The sequence below is a fragment of the Dreissena polymorpha genome, chromosome 5 (assembly GCF_020536995.1).
Source record: "Dreissena polymorpha isolate Duluth1 chromosome 5, UMN_Dpol_1.0, whole genome shotgun sequence".
NCBI lineage: Eukaryota > Metazoa > Mollusca > Bivalvia > Myida > Dreissenidae > Dreissena > Dreissena polymorpha.
The window spans coordinates 46,580,565-46,601,219 of NC_068359.1; the positions used below are offsets into that span (position 1 = coordinate 46,580,565).

At 36.4% G+C, this 20,655-nt stretch overlaps 1 protein-coding gene across 1 annotated transcript in view; it reads right to left on the minus strand.

The window, feature by feature from the left end:
- Positions 1 to 3,818: 3,818 nt before the first annotated feature.
- The window catches only part of LOC127882373 (contactin-5-like), an 80,340-nt gene continuing 63,503 nt past the window's right edge, over positions 3,819 to 20,655 (minus strand). The window contains exons 19-27 of the mRNA XM_052430971.1: positions 18,941 to 19,090; positions 17,625 to 17,719; positions 16,670 to 16,774; positions 15,276 to 15,423; positions 14,241 to 14,362; positions 12,770 to 12,959; positions 9,233 to 9,348; positions 7,581 to 7,761; positions 3,819 to 6,753 (exon numbers count right to left, since the gene is read on the minus strand). Of these exons, the coding sequence (XP_052286931.1) occupies positions 6,602 to 6,753; positions 7,581 to 7,761; positions 9,233 to 9,348; positions 12,770 to 12,959; positions 14,241 to 14,362; positions 15,276 to 15,423; positions 16,670 to 16,774; positions 17,625 to 17,719; positions 18,941 to 19,090 (1,259 nt within the window). The 3' untranslated portion in view covers positions 3,819 to 6,601. The remainder of the gene's footprint in view (positions 6,754 to 7,580; positions 7,762 to 9,232; positions 9,349 to 12,769; positions 12,960 to 14,240; positions 14,363 to 15,275; positions 15,424 to 16,669; positions 16,775 to 17,624; positions 17,720 to 18,940; positions 19,091 to 20,655) is intronic.

Consider the following 20,655-nt stretch of genomic DNA (forward strand, 5'->3'; position numbering starts at 1 on the left):
AACGCACTGTCATGTAAATATCAAAATGGAATGTCACTGCTGTCTAATACTTATTATAGACCAATCGCCCATGGCTTATTGTTAAAACAGTAAATTATAGATGCTACACTCTACTATATGGCAAGCTGTTCGACGCATAATCCCAAGAAACTAGGTTTCTCATGAGAACCTAGGTTCTCAGAATGAGAACCTAGGTTCTCGCTTGAAGATTGCACATGGCTTCAAGAACCCAAGTTTTCAAATGAGAACCTAGGTTTTCATGAGAACCTAGGTTCTCATTTGAAAACCTAGTTTCTTGGGATTATGCGTCGAACTGCTTGCCATATCCGTGGTTTTCATTTGGGAACCATAGGTTCTCTGAGAACCTAGGTTCTTTGAGAACCTAGGTTTTAAGAGAACCTAGGTTTTCATGAGAACCTAGGTTCTAATTATGAGAACCATGGTTCTCATAGAACCTAGGTTCTCATGAGAACCTAGGTTCTTTGAAAACGTAGGTTCTCTGAGAACCTAGGTTAGGTTTTCAGAGAACCTAGGTTTTCAGAATTACGCGTCGGACGGCGTAAACTTGCTCGTTTGGAACACGGGACATATATTATTCAGGGCGCAGGATCAATGGGGTTCACATATGATTACACACGGGCTGGACAGAATGAAAACACGCCGTAAAGAACTTAATTTTTTTAGATATCTCAAGTTATTGAAATATGTTTGCAAAGTCTTTAGCGCATAAGTTTTTCCTGCAGTGTTGCCGATATCTTACAATTGAATAATACATTATTACACATAATCAATAGAGATAAAACTTGTATTTTATACCATAATGATTGCTTCCTACATGTAGGTCACAGACATACTAAAAATAGAAAACTGTCCCGTACAGTCGTTTGAGGCCCGAACAAGGGAACTGAATATTTGGAACTCATTTAATGCTGTAACAATGTATTATGTAACGATTGATCTGAATTTTTAGTCTCAAAATGATATTTACAATTAAAGATGTATTTCATAAACGGTTCAATTTTTTATTAACGTGTTCAGACCAATGTCGACCGATTACTTTACTTATTTCATTCCTCAAGAACACCCATGCACGGAAACATGAACAAGAGGCGGTCACCGACATTGTTCAGAAAATGCTCTTGGGGAGAAACATTCACGGTTTCACGCCTATTTCTATTCATTTTACACATATGCCGCCAGCGTGTACCAAGCAATGGGAGACAACTGGAGGTTAATTATGGCAAGCGGTTCGACGCATAATCCCAAGAAACCAGGTTTCTCACGAGAACCTAGGTTCTCATGAGAACCTAAGTTTTCATGAGAACCTAGGTTCTCATTTGAAAACCTTGGTTTACGCTTGAGAACCTAGGTTCTCATGAGAAACTAGGTTTTTCATGAGAACCTAGGTTCTCATAGACACATAGAACTTAGGTTCTCATGAGAACCTAGGTTCTCATGAGAACCTAGGTTCTCATTCTGAGAACTTAAGTTCTCGTTTAGTATCCTAGGTTTTCACAAGAACCTAGGTTCTCATTTGAAAACCAAGGTTCTCATGAGAACCTGGGTTCTCATTTGAAAACAAAGGTTCTCATGAGAACCTAGGTTCTCATTCTGAGAACCTAGGTTCTCATGAGAAACCTAGTTTCTTGGGATTATGCGTCGAACCGCTTGCCATACTACTATTTATAAAAACAAGCACTTAATTAGTGTGTTAGAAATATTTAAACAGTGGTTGCATTGTACAAAATATTAAGATTTATTTACAAATTGTACCTTTAAACAAACGAGATGATCTCAACTGAATTATTGGATAATTCATCCCAAAAATCTTATATTTAAAAGTCTCGTAATTAGGGAAATCAATCGGTAGTCCAAAATGAAAGAAACTAATCATCTTTCTCGTCTTGTATATTAAGTAAAAAATGACATCAGTGTTTATTTGAATGCCAATTTTTGTTTAGCTCACCTATTTTGTGAAAACAAATTTGAGCTATTGTCATCACCTTGGCGTCGGCGTCCGGTTAAGTTTTGCGTTTAGGTCCAGTTTTTTCAGAAAGTATCAATGCTATTGCATTCAAACTTGGTACACTTACTTACTATCATGAGGGGACTGGGCAGGCAAAGTAAGATAACTCTGGCGTGCATTTTGACAGAATTATGTGCCCTTTTTATACTTAGAAAATTGAAAATTTTGGTTAAGTTTTGTGTTTAGGTCCATTTTATTCTTTAAGTATCAAACCTATTGCTTTCATACTTGCAACACTTACTAACTATCATAAGGGGACTGTGCAGGCAAAGTAATGTAACTCTGACTGGCATTTTGACAGAATTATGTGCCCTTTTTATACTTAGAAAATTGAAAATTTGGTTAAGTTTTGTGTTTAGGTCCACTTTATTCCTACAGTATCAAAGCTATTGCTTTCATACTTGCAACACTTATTAACTATCATAAGGGGACTGTGCAGGCAAAGTAATGTAACTCTGACTGGCATTTGGACGGAATTATGGGCCCTTTATACTTAGAAAATTGGGTTAAGTTTTGTGTTTTTGTCCACTTTACCCCTAAACTATCATAGATATTGCTTTCATACTTGGAATACTCGCAAACTATCATGAGGGTACAGTAAAAGGACAAGTTGCATAACTCTGGTTGTCATTTTTACGGAATTATGGCCCTTTTTTGACTTAGTAACTTTGAATATATGGTTAAATTTTGTGTTTCAATCCACTTTACTTCTTAAGTATCAAGGCTATTGCTTTAAATGTTCAAATACTTTCATGCTATCATGAGGTTACTGTACCTGGCAAGTTGAATTTTACCTTTACCTTTGAATGACCTTGACTCTCAAGGTCAAGTTATTAAATTTTGCTAAAAATACCATAACTTCTTTATTCATGATTAGATTAGATTTGATTGATACTTTGACAAAACTACTCTTACCCGACATACCACAATAGACTCCACCCAAACCATCCCCAGTGTCCTCCCCCCTCCCCCCCCCCGTATCACCCCCCCTCCTTTTTTTTTTTTTTTAAAGATCATCTCACAAATGACCACCACACCCTCACACTATACCCCCCACCCACCCCACCCCAAATTGTTTGTTTTTTTGAAACGGTTAAAAAACACAAATATTTTTTATTATTATTTTATGTTTGAAATACTGTCCAACCATCTCACCCAAGAAAACCCCCCCACCCCTAATTTATTTTTTATAGATCATCTCACAAATGACCACCACACCCTCACACTATACTAACCCCCCCCCCCTAATATTTTTTTTTTTAAGATCATCTCACAAATGACCACTACACCCTCACACTATACTATACCACCCCACCCCCACCTCCCCAATTATATATTTTTTTGAAACGGTTAAAAAACACAAATATATATTTTTATTATTTTATGTTTGAAATACCGTCCAACCATCGCACCCAAGAATCCCCCCCCTCCCACCCCGATTTTTTTTTTTTTGCATTTTTTTCCCGCATTTTTGGAAGATAATGTAATAAATGTCCACGTCCCCACACTATACACCCCTCTTCACTCCATCCCTCCCTCCTTTGTGATTGAAAATGAGAGTCCCTTCACCTTTAAAAAGAAAATAGATGAGCGGTCTGCACCCGCAAGGCGGTGCTCTTGTTTTTAAAGACATGTCTTGTTTTAACTGTGTATGGGTATGCATTTATGTAAGTATATTGGTTTTTAGATCAAATACATTTTAAGTAAATCTAAGTAGTGCTATTTTCAAAATTTGAAGTTAACACAGACCTGAGGAATAATTTCCCATTCCAGCAGAAATAATAAAGACACGTATCTAAAACTATTTTATTACACAAAAGGGTAAACATATTTGAATATACATCTGTATGGAATTCATTATATAGCTGGACTTGTTATTTTATTTAGAAACAAAAGATAAAATTGATTAAACAAAAAACAAACAACAACACTGTTTGACTTGATAAATGGTACATACAAGAAACATGTACACAGAATACCGGTATTGTTTCAAGAATATAATATAAATTATGGACTTGTAAAATCGAAGTTAATATTTCACAGAGGAATGTAATCAATTACATAGGAATGATGAATACATATAATATAATTTATTATAAGCACATAATGGCGAATGGAAGGAAGCAATTAAATTGTACAATTATACAAACTATTGTAATTATAAGCAGATTACAGCGAATGAAAGGAAGCAACTGAATGATAAAAGTATAACTACAGTATATTGTACTGTGCAAAATTTGATTATCTTAGAATGACTACCAAACTTAAAGCACTTTCATTTTGTATACAAACTGTTGTATGCTCTCATGTATTACTTTAAAAAATTCAAAGCCGATTCTTTTTTCCCTTTTATTTCTCTAAAATTTTATTTATTACTAAATAAATTGAAAAAATCAAATTACGTACTAGAATTTCATCTTGTGCGTAACAGCAAGAAGCAAACAACTTTTGTCAGTTTTGTGTCAAACAAAATTTAAAACATATATACAAAATTAAGCATCAAAGAAATACTACAAGTAAGCAAAATGCTGAGGTTAGCAAATTCCGACTATCAAACAAAATATGAGCTGATTAAATAAACCCTGACTTTTTGTGGATATGTAAGAGGTTAAGAGACGGTCACTTCAAAGACCGAATTCATTAATTGTACAGTAAGTATTCATGGTGGGCATGTACATTTATGAGAAGGCACAATCAAACATCAAAGGCATAATTGTTTTGCTGCAACAGCCATTTTATGCTGATCGTTTGAAAATGTTATTACTACTAGAGTCCTGATCTCACCTGGCATTCAAACATTAGAACAGAAGACGCAATTTTTCAGGCAAGAAAGTAAAACGAGACAGTTGTGTATATTTTCAGAAAGCAGAGTGAAAAGCATCATGTGTCTATTGCTGAAAAAATTTGAGATTCTGATTGGCTGATGGTATATAATTAGGACCCTACTTCATGAAACGTCTCAACAGTTTAACATCAACCGTATATAGCAGTAGTCATTCAAGGAATTAAAAATAAACACTTTGTAAGCATAATCAATGTTTGTTTTCCATCTTGCCTGTTACAATATGCATTGAGGAATATTGAAACGTTAGGTTAGTACAATAAATTATTTCTTTTTATCTTTGGTTTAGCAATAAACATGTTCACTTCACCTATATTTTAAACCTGTTGAACTTGACACGCCATAATGTAAAAATTCTTGCAAAGACCATCTATTTACATGAAATAAGGGTCTGAGGTGAAAATCGCAGTATTCATACAAATTACACATACCTATTTACATAAAAATTGAGTACAAAAATAGTGCACATATCTAAAATCTATACAAAACCTAAACCTATCATTACAAAAAGAGAATAAACACAATTCTAGGTATATGTAGATGATGAATGTACATATGGGATGTTGATAAACAATGTGAAATAATCATAAATACCACATAATGACATTGATTTAAGAATTCAATATTCAAATGCACACATTATAAACACACAATTTAAATAGTAAATGGGTGTATTTCATGAAAATCACATAAGCATGAGTGAGAATGGAAAAAATACAGGATTATCTAATAGACACACAAAAGCTCTGTATTTTTCTTTTTAAATTTCAGATAAGATACAAAAATTGTATACTTTAAAGAGAATAAAGGTTATCAATAATAACACAAACTATGGAGAGAACGTTTAGTTTAAAGCAAGGACATTGAACGAAAATCTTTTCATAACTAAATTCACGGCTACAATAAGGAAACTCGAATTAAGTTTTAAATGAGATATTGTCAAGGACAGACAATGAAGTTTAGTAAGTTACAATTATAGTAAGTTTCAATTATAAGGTGATGTACCTGTTGACTACAACTGATACCAGTCTAGAAGATAGATTTTGATGTTTAGAAAATATACAAGAACCTAAGGTTCTTTTGAGAAAATGTCCAAAATTAAGTTCCTAAGTGTTTGAAATTCGGCATCTTCTAGACTAACATTGATCCAGCACACAACAGCACAATCATATTTAGTACACACCTATAAATTCTTATCACTCAAAATCACATGAGAAAACATGACAGAATAAGTCTATTGAATCACATTTTTCATTTAAGAGTCCAATGCAGACACATTACTAAAACTTAAAAGACCTTTTTTTAAAGAACAATATATGATACAAAAAATACAAAATTTAAAACTGCATTGACTTGCAGGATTTCAGATGTCTTTACAAACAAATGGATTTTTTTTAACATAAACATTATTGAGTCATGATAATGGCACATAATAAAAGCACTTGTTAAAAGGTGCATCATATCTATCGGGAAAGAGAGAAATACAGAATTTACACACACAAAAACGTAGGAAAGACTCATCACAGAACCTGTATAAGACATTTGAGAAAATAAATGGAAACAAAGCTCTTAGAAATTGTGTTGGCTCACATACACATTCAACAATTAGAAAAGCCTGTATTTAAGTATCATGCAATCAATGGTGATATGGTAAATCGTAAATTTCTCTGTACAGTTTTCATACAAATTGCAATACAATGATTTATATTTCAATTTCTGCAAAGCAGTCCACACTAAACCAGCCATAAGACAGCTGCGGCTATGATGGAAATCAGCAGGGTTGCTCCATAAGACGCCATCGCCGCTGTGTTGATATCATCCCTGACTACGTACACAAAGTTGGACGTGGTTGGATCCACCTGTATACCGATCACCCTACCTTCCTCTGCAATGGAAAGCGGCTGACTTTACACAATGTTTAATGCAATAGGCTGACATTACGCAATGTCCATCTATTTTTTACACTGTATTATAATGATAAGTAAATATTTATCACTCAGTTCCTTGGGACTATTCATTTGCACCTCTACTGAAAAGATGTAGTCTATGTTATTACAGGACCTTCAAAATATTTTATTAAATATTTTTGTTATTGGATCTTCAACAAATTGTTTCACCTAATTAATAAAATGCATACAATATTTATGACTAACATGCAAATTGCCATTTAAAGCTGAACTTACTCTTGGTTATTAAAACTGAATCTACCTCAACCTTGTTATTACAACAAATCTGTATTATGCAGTCTGACCAGTTGTACTTATGATTTATTACATCTATTTATTGTCCATTCGTGGCGTAGTGGATATGCTGTCTGCCTTTATACCGGGAGATAATGGGTTCATTCTCCACTGTGGGAGTGTGATTTAGATCTCACCCAGACACAACAAGTACAGTTCGAACCCAAGAAACAGACTCTACAGCCTTTGAAATTTTTAAGCCTTCAACTGTTGTTGCTATCAATCTAAAATAAACAGGTTCAAACTAAAGACACCATGTACTAGGTATACCCAGGAAAAGAACTCAACAACGTACCTAATAAGCCTATAGCTGTTGTTGAGATCAATCTAAAATACATTGGTTCAAACTAAAGACACCAAGTACTGGTTATACCCAGGAAACAGACTAGACAACGTTTCCATAAGCCCAAGGCTTTCCATGCAATTGAGCCTAAAACAAAAAAGGTTAAGTCAAAAACAAGAGATTGCCTACCTGTGTAGGTGAAGAGTGTGTCCGGTGAGCTGCCCTTGCCGTCTCCACCGACGCTGTAGCCGTACACGCGACAGTGGTAGAGCGTGTTCACCTGCACATCATACAGCACACCCTCCACATTACGCTCCAGATTGGCCTCCTTGGCATTGCGGATGTCCTCAGAGTCACGCCAGTACTTCACCTGCACGCGTCAAATATGGCCATTTGACAATATAAATAAAGCTTTGTCAGGAATGTGTTGTCAGTCATGTTCCAGGATAAATATCTTGCGAATGTGTGAATCATTGGAAATGATATATATATATATAAATTTTATAATTAACCCATTATCACTTGGATATGTATTTTCACGCATTTATAGTCCCTTAAAAAGTTAAATTTAATTAAAGACCTTTCTTACTTGATTCAAGTTTTTAAGGCTTCATCTCAGAACCTTAGATACTGATGATCAGCAAACAGCATAAAACCTGAACAGACTGCGAGTTACTTGCAGGCTGTTCTGGTTTTATGCTGTTTGCACATAGCCATTTTCACTTTGCCTCTGAGTGGGAAAGGGTTAACTAGAAAGACTCTGCTTGAGCGTCATACAATTTTGTGAGCTTTGATGAAGAAATATGACTTAATAGATAATTAGTGGACCTAATGACCCACAGCATGGGAAAATGGGTCTTATGCCATATGCAGTCTGTGCAGTTGCCCGGTCTGGTAAGGAGCTATGCTGGCAGCTGTTGTCACGCGTGATTTTGTGGTCTCATTAGCCAACAGTGAAGCTCCTGACCAGACTTCATGGTTGAGCAGGCTGGGCTGGAACTACCGTTGCCACATATGGCATAAGTCCCTTTTTCCCATGACGTGGCTCAAATAGTACGTAACGTTGATAACTTGAGCTATCAATGACACCGATTACTATCCCCATATACAGCATTTACACAGATATAGAAAGATAACAAGAGCACCGCATAACGGGTGCCAACGCTCAGCTGCAGGTGCATTTTTTAATAAATGAAAGCTTGTCAGATTTTTTTTTTTTTTTAGAGGTCAGTGACCTTGACCTTTGACCTAGTGACCCCAACCTTGGTGTGGTCTGTAGAAATCATCAAGGTACATCCACATATGAAGTTTCAAAGTTGTAGGTGGAAGCACTTTGATTTTAGAGCCAATGTAAAGGTTTAAGAACGACGCCGGCGGACGGGTGACGGCGAGCAGGTTATGACAATACCTCGGGTTTTCTCCGAAAACATCTGAGCTAAAAATCAGTGAATTTTTTTTACTTAAAATCTTTTAAGTATAACCTTTAGGGCGATATGGCTGTTATGCAATTAATAGCAGTTTTATGTATTATCCGCGTTTGAACCTTTAAACCAAATTCACCAAATCACCACTATGTTTCTGATTATCATCTTGATTGACTCATTTTTAATCAAGTGATGTTGATTTCAACACAGGCTGCCACGGGTTAGTGGAAATGGTGTCTGCCTAGCAATAGGAGTTCACATGTTTGATCCCCACTGTGGGAGAGTTCTTTAGATCTCCGACAGAGACCAAGAACTGGTTCTACCAAGGAAACCGACTCAAGAGCGTTACAATAGGCCCTAGGCTTTTGATGTAACCGAGCTAAAATAAATAGGTTAACAAAGAGTAATGTGACTGACCTTGTAACCGAGGAGTGGTTCCTCAATCACGCCCGTGTTAACACCTCGGAATGTTAACATCACTGAGTGGTTACCATAGGGATAGATCTTGATGTCCACAGGATAGGTCAGTGGAGCTGCAACAAAGTAAGGACTTGTTCACAGATTTCCTCGTCACAGGATCCCTCACTAATTAATTTACTCTTTAAAACAAGAGATATGTTTGTCAGAAATACAATGCCCCCTACTGCGCGGCTTTGAAATTATATTTTTAAATTATTATATCCCTTTAAAAAATATTACTTCCCTTGTGAAAATGATCTGCCAAATGATTTAAAATAGAAATTGTCTCCCTTTAAAGCATGTTTCTTCCCTTGGATTGTGTTTTTTATCTTTGTCCTTGAAGGATGACCTTGACATTTCACCACTCAAAATGTGCAGCTTCATGAGATACACATGCATGCCAAATATCAAGTTGCTATCTTCAATATTGCAAAAGTTATGAACAAGGTTAAAGTTTTGGGACAGACACACACATACAATGAAACACACATACAATGACAGACAGACAGACAGGCCAAAAATTATAACCCCGATCATTCGATCCGGGGGCATAAAATAGTATGGTATGAAATGACACCTCATGTCAGTTTTTAAACTTCATTAACCCTTTACCACTTAGATACAAATTTTCACGCATTTGTAGTCCCTTAGAAAATTAAATTTAATTAAATACCTTTCTTACTAGATTCAAGTTTTAAAGGTTTCCTTTCCAACCCTTAGATACTGATGAGCAGCAAACAACATAAAACCTGAACAGACTGCGAGTTATTCAGAAGAACAAGCAATCGCTAACCTCTGTAATGGTGTATGGTAATTTTCATACCAGGGGTATGATTTGAACAACATTTGTAGAGCACCACAATCTGAAGTCACATACCAAATGGGCCTTGCTCTGTGAAAATGGGGTTTAATGCATGTGCCTAAAGTGTCATCCCGGATAAGCCTGTGCAGTCCGCACAGGCTAATGCTTGAAGACACTTTCCACCTCAACTGGATTTTTGCTAAAAAGAGAATATCTTTAAATGAAAAATACCTCAAAAGCGGAAAGTGTCGTCCCTAATTAGCCTGTGCAGACTGCACATGCTAATCTGGGACGACACTTTACGAGCATGCATTAAGCCCCATTTTCACAGAGCGAGGCTCAAATATATTTGTTGATGACACACCATGGGTGACAAAAGAGAGCTATCAACCACAAAAGCTCACCATGAGCCCATTTTTTTCTTAGGTGATCTAACTATCACAAATGAGACAAACACACTTGCACCACTTAAGCTAAGGTCAAGGAAAAATAACTCAGGAATCTTGTGAATCACTGGATATGAAAAAAAGTGTCGTCCATATCTACACTTCATGGTTCGAAGGAAAAGAACTCGGGGAATCATGTGAATCACAAGGGATAAAACAAGAGCTGTTAGAGGACAGAGCGCTCGACTATTCGAGTGCTTGACAGTTTAACATAAGCTATCATGGGGAAATTGTTCATATTCAATAATTTATTAGACGATCTTTCAAAAATAAATAAAGGAAAAAAAAAACATTTTTTTTGGGGGGGGGGGGGGGGGTAGGGGAGGGAGTACGGAGGGGAGGGGGGGGGGTGAGAAGGGGGTATAATGTGGGGTGTGGTAATTTATTAGATGATGTTTTAAAAAAAAAAATTGGGGGGGGGGGGGAGGTTGGGGGGGGGGGGGGATTCTGGGTGGAGGCGTGGGGTATTGTTTGGGTGGAATCCATTGTGGTATTCAGGTAAGTGTTGTTTTGTCAAAGTAATAATAAAATGTGATCATAAATAAAGAATTTATGGCAATTTAAGCAAAATGTTCAATTATCTAAGTGTAAAAGGGGCCATAATTATGTCAAAATGCTTGATACAGTGGTCTGCTCTTGTTTATTGGTTGGGGTCATGTTGGTAAACAAGTATGCAAAATATAAAAGAAATATGTCAAAGGATATAGAAAATATTTGGGGTAGCACGCAAAGTTTAACATAAATTTATCAATAATATGCATATTCTAAGTATAAAAGGGGCAAAAATTCTGTCAAAATGCTTGAAACAGTTGTATGCTCTTGTTTATAGGTTGGGGTCATGATGGTAAACAACTATGCAAAATATAAAAGCAATATGTAAAGGGACATTGAAAATATTTGGGGTGGTACACAAACTTTAACATTTGCTGCATATTCTATGTGGAGGGGCCATAATTATGACAAAATGCTTGATAGAGTTGTCTGCTCTTGTTTATAGGTTGGGTCATGTTGGTAAACAAGTAGGCAAAATATAAAAGCAATATGTCAAAGGATATAGGAAATATTTGGGGTAGTACGCAAAGTTTAACATAGATTTATCAATAATATGCATATTCTAAGTATAAAAGGGGCAATAATTCTGTCAAAATGCTTGATACAGTTGTGTGCTCTTGTTTATAGGTTGGGGTCATAATGGTAAACAAGTATGCAAAATATGAAAGCAATATGTCAAGGGACAATAAAAATATTTGGGGTAGTACGCAAACTTTAACATTTGCTGCATATTCTAAGTGGAAAAGGGGCCATAATTATGACAAAATGCTTGATAGAGTTGTCTGCTCTTGTTTAAAGGTTTAGGTCATGTTGGTAAAAAAGTATACAAAATATGAAAGCAATATGTCAAGGGACAATGAAAACAAGAAACCGTCGGAGACGGGTGATGCTCCCCAAAGGTTTTCTTTGTCACAATATTGCACTATATATTCAGATAAAAGGAAACGTCTTGAGGGGCATAACTTTGGACAAAATAATTCAATTGGATGGTTTAGCAACTTAAAAATTTCAAAGGGCCATAACTCAGTGAAAAATCATCCGACGAGAACCGGCTGATAATATGCACATCTCCTCTTGGTGGTGAAGCTTCCCATAATGTTTCATTGAATTCCAGTCATTAGTTGCTGAGAAATAGCCCGGACAAGAATAGCACTATATGTACAGTTAATTGAAAATCTCAAAGGGCCATAACCGGATGAAAAATCATCCGACGAGAACCGGCTGATAATATGCACATCTCCTCTTGGTAGTGAAGCTTCCCAAAAAGATTCATTGAATTCCAGTCATTATTTGCTGAGAAATAGCCCAGACAAGAATTGCACTATATGTACAGTTAATGGAAAATTTCAAAGGGCCATAACTGTGAAAATTCATCTCTTCATTGAATTCCAGTCATTAGTTGCTGAGAAATAGCCCGGACAAAAATTGTGCACGGATGGACGCACACACACACACACACACGGACAGACCAAGCGGCGACTATATGCTCCCCCCAACAATTTTTGGGGGAGCATAATAATTGGGGTAGTACAAAAACTTTAACGTTTGCACGGAAACCGCACAGAAACGCCTGGGTGAGTAGGATAGCTCCACTATATATATTTCATATATAATAGTAGAGCTAAAAAGTGTCCTGCTGTCCTGCACAACTACACTTCATGGTGATGACGTATATTTATATTAAAGTTTACACACCAAATCTATCAGTAGTCTGATGGTAGACCTCTCCTTTGACACCGTTTCCAGCTCCATTGAAGACCATCACAGTGACTGTATAGAAGGTGTCCGGCATCAGACCAATGATCAGGCCGTGGTCCGCATTGCCATAGATGATGTTCTGTCTGGCCTCAGACTGGGTCTCTCTATCTTTCAGCCAGTAATGAATCTAAACAATCATTTCATGTTTTCATGATCCCTTAAATTAATTGAAGACCGATATGAATGAATTCATTTCAAACCCTTAGATACTGATAAGTTACTCGCAGGCAGTCCTTGTTTTATGCTGGTTGCATATAGCAATGTTCACCTTGCTTCTGAGCAGGAATGGGTTAATACACTGACAATGCTTTTTTTCTTTATTTTTAGTCCCCTACCGGTTTCACATCAGGGGACTTATGATTTTCGCTCTGTGTGTGTGTCTGTCTGTCTGTCACACTTTTCTGGATCCTGTGATAACTTTAAAAGTTCTGAATTTTTTTTCAGGAAACATGAAACATGGATAGATGGCAATATGGACATTATGCACGTCATTTCATTTCGTTCCTACATCAAAAAGTCTGGTTGCTTTGGCAACAAATAGACTAGAAATAGTGCTGAAAATGGTGGTTTTCTGGATCCTACAATAACTTTAAAAGTTCTTCATATTTTTTCATGAAACTTGAAACATGGATAGATGGCAATATGGACATTATGCTCGTCATTTCATTTTGTTCCTATGTAAAAAAATTCTGGTTGCTACGGCAACAAATATTTTTTTTAAATCTGACAATGGTGGAATTTCTGACAATGGTGGAGCCGGTAGGGGACATATCTTGCTTGGCAATAGTCTTGTTTATTATTTAATTGTAACCTTTTATTCAAAGGACATTGCAATGGTATATTTGTACATAAAATAAAGGCATTATTTTGGTATGGAATTTGAATTTTTTATTAGGAAGTTTGTACTATTTGACAATACACTCCCACACATTATTGTTCAGCTACCAATATATCAGATAATTCTTAATTCATCAAAGACTAATACAGAACACCACAAAGCGAAAACATATCTCTCCAGTTATTGTAGGATCATTTTCTTGTATCTCTTTTATCAAAAATCACAAAGTACTGCACACTCTGTTTAAAATTGTCTTTATTGGTTATTGCAGCTCTCTCATTTATGTAATTCTGTCTTATAAATTTAGATTTTGCTCATGAACAAGATGCAACAGCATGAAATTTTATCTGGAAAAAAGTTATAGTGCAGAAAAATATGGTATCTTGATCCAGCCAGTTTTACCTTGAAGCGCATACCTTTATCAACCAAGTTTTCCAATTAAGTACATACTAATGTGTATTGTATATATCCAGTTTTACTTTTAAGTACATACCTTAATCAACCAAGTTTTCCAATTAAGTACATACTTATGTGTCTTGTATCTATTCAGTTTTACCTTGAAGTACATACCTTGTATCCAGCCAGTTTTCCCTTGATGACCTCTCGCGTGTCAGAAATCGGATCCCAGCGCACAACTAGAGCCGACTCATTGTGTGGTTCAGCATAGATATTCTTCGGGATACCATTGGGAACTGGGGTGGAAGGTTCACGTAAAAGAAACATGGTGATTTCATGGATTTAATACAATTTGTTATTTCAGTTACATGTGAAGTAATTGTAAATGATATAGAAATGTTCAGCTTAGAGTTGGAATATGTACAGTATTATAGGAAATCAATTTCACTTGTCATTAACATACAGTAGTCATAGTCATGTCATAAAATGTAACTTCCAGGGTGTGACAAAGATGGACTTGCATGGCTCAGAAAGATTGTGCAAGTATTCAATTTGCTAGGGTAAAAATTCAATTCATGTGCATTTTATGGATTATTTAAAAATATTTTGCCTAATTAGTGCTACTATGACCTTATTTGCTTCTTTATTTGCATCTAAGAAGTGTTAGAAGTTGTTATTTTTATTAATTGGCAATGGAAGGCTTCATGATTGCATTTCCTTTAAAGAGAATATTGCAAACATAAATATGTTTCACATTTTAAGAACATCACAACACAAATCTTGTTGCCAATTGAAAACAGGATTTTGTAAATACTTTCCATGATATTAAATTATCAATTGGCTCACCAAGACATATTTACCAGTGAAAATGTTTATTTCATATCGTTCTTGAATCTTATTGGTCAATTTTTTAAAGTGAACTATGGTATGGTTTTCACATTGGTAAATTGTTTAAGTGAAATAGGCCGAGGTTATCCGATTAGTCATTTTTAAATGAATTATGGTATGGTTCTCTAAATGGTTATTTTTATAAGTTAATTAAGCTTTGGTTTTCTCATCTGTCTATTTTCAAAGTGCATTAAGCAAGGGTTTTCTAATTGGTCAATTTTTTAAGTGAATTAAGCCAGGGTTTTATAAAGCTATAACCAAAGAAAATGTCTTATTCTGTGTGCAGATGCCATTATACGCAAAAATAGAGAATCCACTTACTTGCTTCAGCTGACATGACACTGTCATTGACTCCTGCAGGCCCTATTCCCTTATTGTTGTAGGGGCTGACTCGAACCTGATACTCCAGGAAGTAGTTCTCCCCGCCTATCTCTGCTGAGTACTCCCCCACGTTGCCAGTCACATTCACCTGCGGATGGAGTTAATGACATCTGTTAGATGGCTTGTTTAACACAATTACATTTCTTACCCTTTCCCACTTAGAAGCAAAGTTCAAATGGCTAAATGTCAGAAGGTGCAAACAACATAAAACCAGAACAGTCTGCGAGTAACTCGCAGTCTGTTCAGCTTTTATGCTGTTTGCTGCTCATCAGTATCTAAGGGTTGGAAATGAAGCCTAAAAAACTTGAAACTCGTAAGAAAGGTCTTTAATTAAATATAACTTTCTAAGGGACTACATTTAAATGCGTGAAAATACGTATCTAAGTGGTAAAGGGTTAACTGAACATCAGCTGAGGATGAAATAATAGATATGTTTTAAATGGCTGTTTAGCATACTAAATTATATTTGAGTCTCTTGGAAGTCCGGACTTGATGCATGTTTGTTCAGTGTCGCCTCAGATAAGCTTGTGCAGTCTGCGCAGGCTTATCAAGGACAACATTTACCACTAGATTGATTTTTGTTAAGAAGAGAATTCCTTTTTACAAAAAAAGTCCATAAAGCAGAAAGTGTCCTCCATGATTAGCCTGTGCAGACTACACAGGCTAATCTGGGATGACTTCTTACGCACATGCATTTACCCTGGGTTGCCCTGCGTGAGGCTCATTTCTCAACTAAACACCACCTGAGGATGGATTTAATGATATTCTTTAAATGTATTTTTAACATATTAAATTCTATTTCTCAACTAAATTGTATGAAAACTAATAGCGCAAATGGTGTCATAGTATTATACATAGATTATGTACATTAATGTTCATGTAAAATGGTATATTTGTCTACCAGTAGACAGGTTTAAGACGTCTGTCTTAAAAAAAGTAAAGTTTCCTCACTTAAAACTTGTTAAATGTTTAGCCATTAACATTTTCAAAGATAAGGTCATGATTAAGGCTAGAGTTATCATAATTCAAAACAGCTATTGTTTTATTTTGCCGTTTCAACAAGCAAGCATCAGCACATCATCCAACAACACTAGGATATTTAAAACATTGTTACTTACAACCCTTCCAAATCCACCAATAGTACCCCACCTCAATGACATTGAATTAATTAAGACATCAAATTATTCAAAGGTGCTTACCACCTCAAAGCCACCAACCGAGGACATGTCTGTTGTCAATCACCTTGTTTGGATTGGGAAATTTTTTAGAAAGCCTTCTGAGTTGGGGAATGTGCCTTGCTTTGAGAAAACATTTTATACAACACAACAACCTACCTTTGTCCATTTGAAGTTGCCGCCTGCTTGCGCATCTGGAGGCCTACGTCTGTACTCCACTTCATACCCTATACCCCACCCACCGTGGTCTTCTGGGTGCAAGGGCTGAAATAACAAATCAGTGTTTGGCACTTCAGGGCTACAAAATGGCCTTTTTATATTAACTCTTTCAGCGCTGGAACCGAATTTTGAAGGCCTTTGCAAACAGTTTGGATCCAGATGAGACGCCACAGAATGTGGCGTCTCATCAGGATCCAAACTGTTTGCTATTCTGATAGTATTTTTTGAAAAAAAAAATGAAGAAAATGCTAATTTTAGAAATTCAGCAGAAGACATTTTAGCAGACGACAAATTTCCCAGCATGCAAAGGGTTAATATGAGCTTTGCTCTGGGAAAACACCACTAACAAGAGATGTATTTGTCAGAAACACAATGCACCCTACTGCGCCGCTTTGAAGCCATATATTTGACCTTTGACCTTGAAGGAAGACCTTGATCTTTCACCACTCAAAATGTGCAGCTCCATGAGATACACATGCATGCCAAATATCAAGTTGCTATCTTCAATATTGCAAAAGTTATGGGCAATGTTAAAGTTTTCAGATGCGGACAAACTGACGGACAGTTCAACTGCTATATGCTACCCTACCGGGGGCATAATAAAATAAACAAGAAAAAGATTGGGACAAAAATAAACAGGACAATTCATGCGGAAACGGATGCAGTTAAATATTATCATAGTTTACTGTTTTTTATTATTAGCTACACATATTTATACATGTCTTGGCGAATTAGATGATTACATGGAAACATAAATTGCCCATTATGAGCGCCAATTTTGTAACACAGTTGCGTTTATAACGCAGGTTCACAGATTGGACCCCGTTAACCGATTTATATTGCAATTACAGTGTATCATTTTATCAATTCTTGAACACATGCACGCTGCACTCACATCCCACGTAATCTTCAGAGTGCCCACACTACCCCCGCCGCCTCCCACGTTGACTGGAGCCTTCCTTGGCGGCGCTGCACCGATGGTCACCTTCCCTGGAGAGAACATGCAACCAATTAATGACCGTGCCGTTTTATGGGAAAACTGGGCTTAATGCATGTGTAAAGTGTCGTCACAGATAAGCCTATGCAGCCCACACAGGCTAATAAAGGACTACACTTTCCGGCTGAACTGGATTTTTGTTTAGAAGAGACTGCATTTAAAAGGAGGCTCAATATTAAAGTGATTTTCTAGCTCTAAAAATGCAGTTACATTTATTATTTCCTTTGTTTTTACTTTCACGGAGTTTCATCAGTACTTAATACAGTCAAAATATACTTGCGGTGGCAGTTGTTTAGAAGGAAAACAGACATTTAAGTTTTTTCTCAAGAAGTTGCTTGGCCAGAAATATCTTGGAAAAATCTTTTTAATTTACAATGTTTATAATGAGAATTTTGTTCCTTCTATTCAATCATGCAAACAAGGTTAGACAAAATACATAGAGACCATTCATCTAGCAAAGTAAAAATATTAGTGTTACTTAACCTGTTTCCAAACTGTTGAGCCTGTCCATGATTTCTCTAATATTCTTAAGTCAATTTTACCATGATTAGCTTAAAGCTTGATTTTTTTTCATATTACACAAGGTGTGAACAAATTTCATCGCAAAAATTCATCAATATATGTAAAATAACAAGACTATTGCCAAGCAATATATGTCCCCTACCGGCTCCACCATTGTCAGAAATAATAATTTTTTATTTGTTGCCATAGCAACCAGAATTTTTAATGTAGGAACAAAATGAAATGACGTGCATAATGTTTTTATTGCCATCTATCCATATTTTAAGTTTCATGAAAAAAAAAAAAGAACTTTTAAAGTTATTGCAGGATCCAGAAAAGTGTGACAGACTGACGGACACACAGAGTGCAAACCATAAGTCCCCTCCGGTGAAACCGGTAGGGGACAATAAACATACTATTTTGTACATTGTCAGAAAGTCTACAAAATTAATAAACATAAATGAAATACGCAACTAAAGCTTACTTTTTGACCAGGATAAACCTTTTCCTGCTCAAAAAATAAGTGAACATGGCTATATGCTCATCAGTATGTTAGGGTCGGACATGAAGCCTTTAAAACTTGAATCTAATTAGAAAGGTTCCAAATTTAATTTGATTTTCGAAGGGACTACAAACGTGTCAAGGTGCTTGTACAAGTGGTAAAGGCTAAAGAATGTTTAAGAAATACTAAGGACACCCCACAATACTCGTACTTGAAGGCTTGCTCTCCGTGCCGACACCGTACATGTTGACAGCTCGAACCGTGAACTCATAGTTGACACCAGGCATGAGGCCCTTCATGAAGAACTGTCGTCGGAAGGAATCTATTCCCCCCGTTATCACCGTTTGAGAGGCAGGAATAGCTGCAATCAAATAATATGATATTAAACATTTTTGCAATCAATGTTTGAACATAACATTTGAACCTTGCTTTGGTAAAAACGGGGTTTAATGCAAGAGCCTAAAGTGTCATCACACGTAAGCTGTGTAGTTGCAAAGGCTTATCAGAGACGACATTTCCCGCTTTAACAGCATTTTCACTGAGATGAGACTATCTTCAAAACGAAAAACACCAACACTTGAGACACATCTATAACACCCCATTTTCTCAAAGCCAAGCTTTTTTTTTAAGTTCAGGGTATTGGTTGTATAAATGAAAAACAAAACCCCAACAACTTTCACAAGCTATATTTTGGTTTTTACACTAACCTAACACTTAGTGCGTTTTTTTTGTTCAAGGTCACTGCCATGACCTAGATTATATTTATCAGTCTGACGTTTCACAACCAAGTCAACACATGGTTTGTTGATTATGAAACTTCCCAATCACACTGGTGAAAACAAGCAAATTCGTTGAATTGATATCCCCCGCCATTATGCTTCTGGACACAAGTGTTATATTTGAAACTCAAAAAAGCATTTTTTCAAGATACAAAGGGCCATAACTCCGTTATAAACAGATGGTGTACAATGCCATTTGGAGTGCATCATCCTCATGTCACATATCTGCAGGTAAAGCGTTGGCGTATTCACGGCCGCATACAAACTTAGCGCATTTGTTACTATTTAAAGATGTGATGAAATAACGTCCAATCGGGGCGTTTTTTTCCCACTGAACACGCGTAAATCGCCTGACATGATGTTCATGTTTTTATACAACACGAAATACACCCACACTTTCCATGCGACGTTCTACATGTCTGCACAATTTTCGCGCGCTTTATATTGAGACAAAAGATAAAGCATTGTTTATTTGAAGCTAGGATTTGGTAATGTCGCATAAGCATTGAAATTCGGAAGCATGTTTCAGATTACAAATTGAATAATGCTCATTTGAGAATCGAACGAAACATTTACAATTGTGCGAAATTAATTTAACAAACTGCCAAAAAATCACACGCTTATGACAAGTACGTCACTCGTCGTCTGCATGATCTTACTGCGAGTACAGGTATGACTGCTTACGAGTGTTGTCGCTCATTCAAAGCGTGCGCCAACAAACCGCCATAAAATCAGCATATTAAAGCCAATTAACAACCACATTAAACAATGCCGCCTTTTCGGTTTGACTGCGAACGCGAGACAATCGATATGATAACAGGACCCCTCTTAATTGATCGATTTTGACACGTAGAGTAGTCACGTATTCGGGTAAGCATTGCCATGGAGACTCTGCGGGTGGGAACACAGATTCGAGGTGCACATAAGACTAAGATAAGGTACATGTATATATGGATTTTGTAAAATCCGGGACATTTGACAAATTTCCGGGACTGCCGGACACGTTCTTCATTTCCGGGACAATCCCGGACAATCCGGGACGTATGGCATGTATGTCTTATCCATATATATACTTATACCAAGTTTCAATGAAATCCGCCAAAGCAGTTCCAAGATATGGCTCCGGACGGATGGAAAGACTATGGCG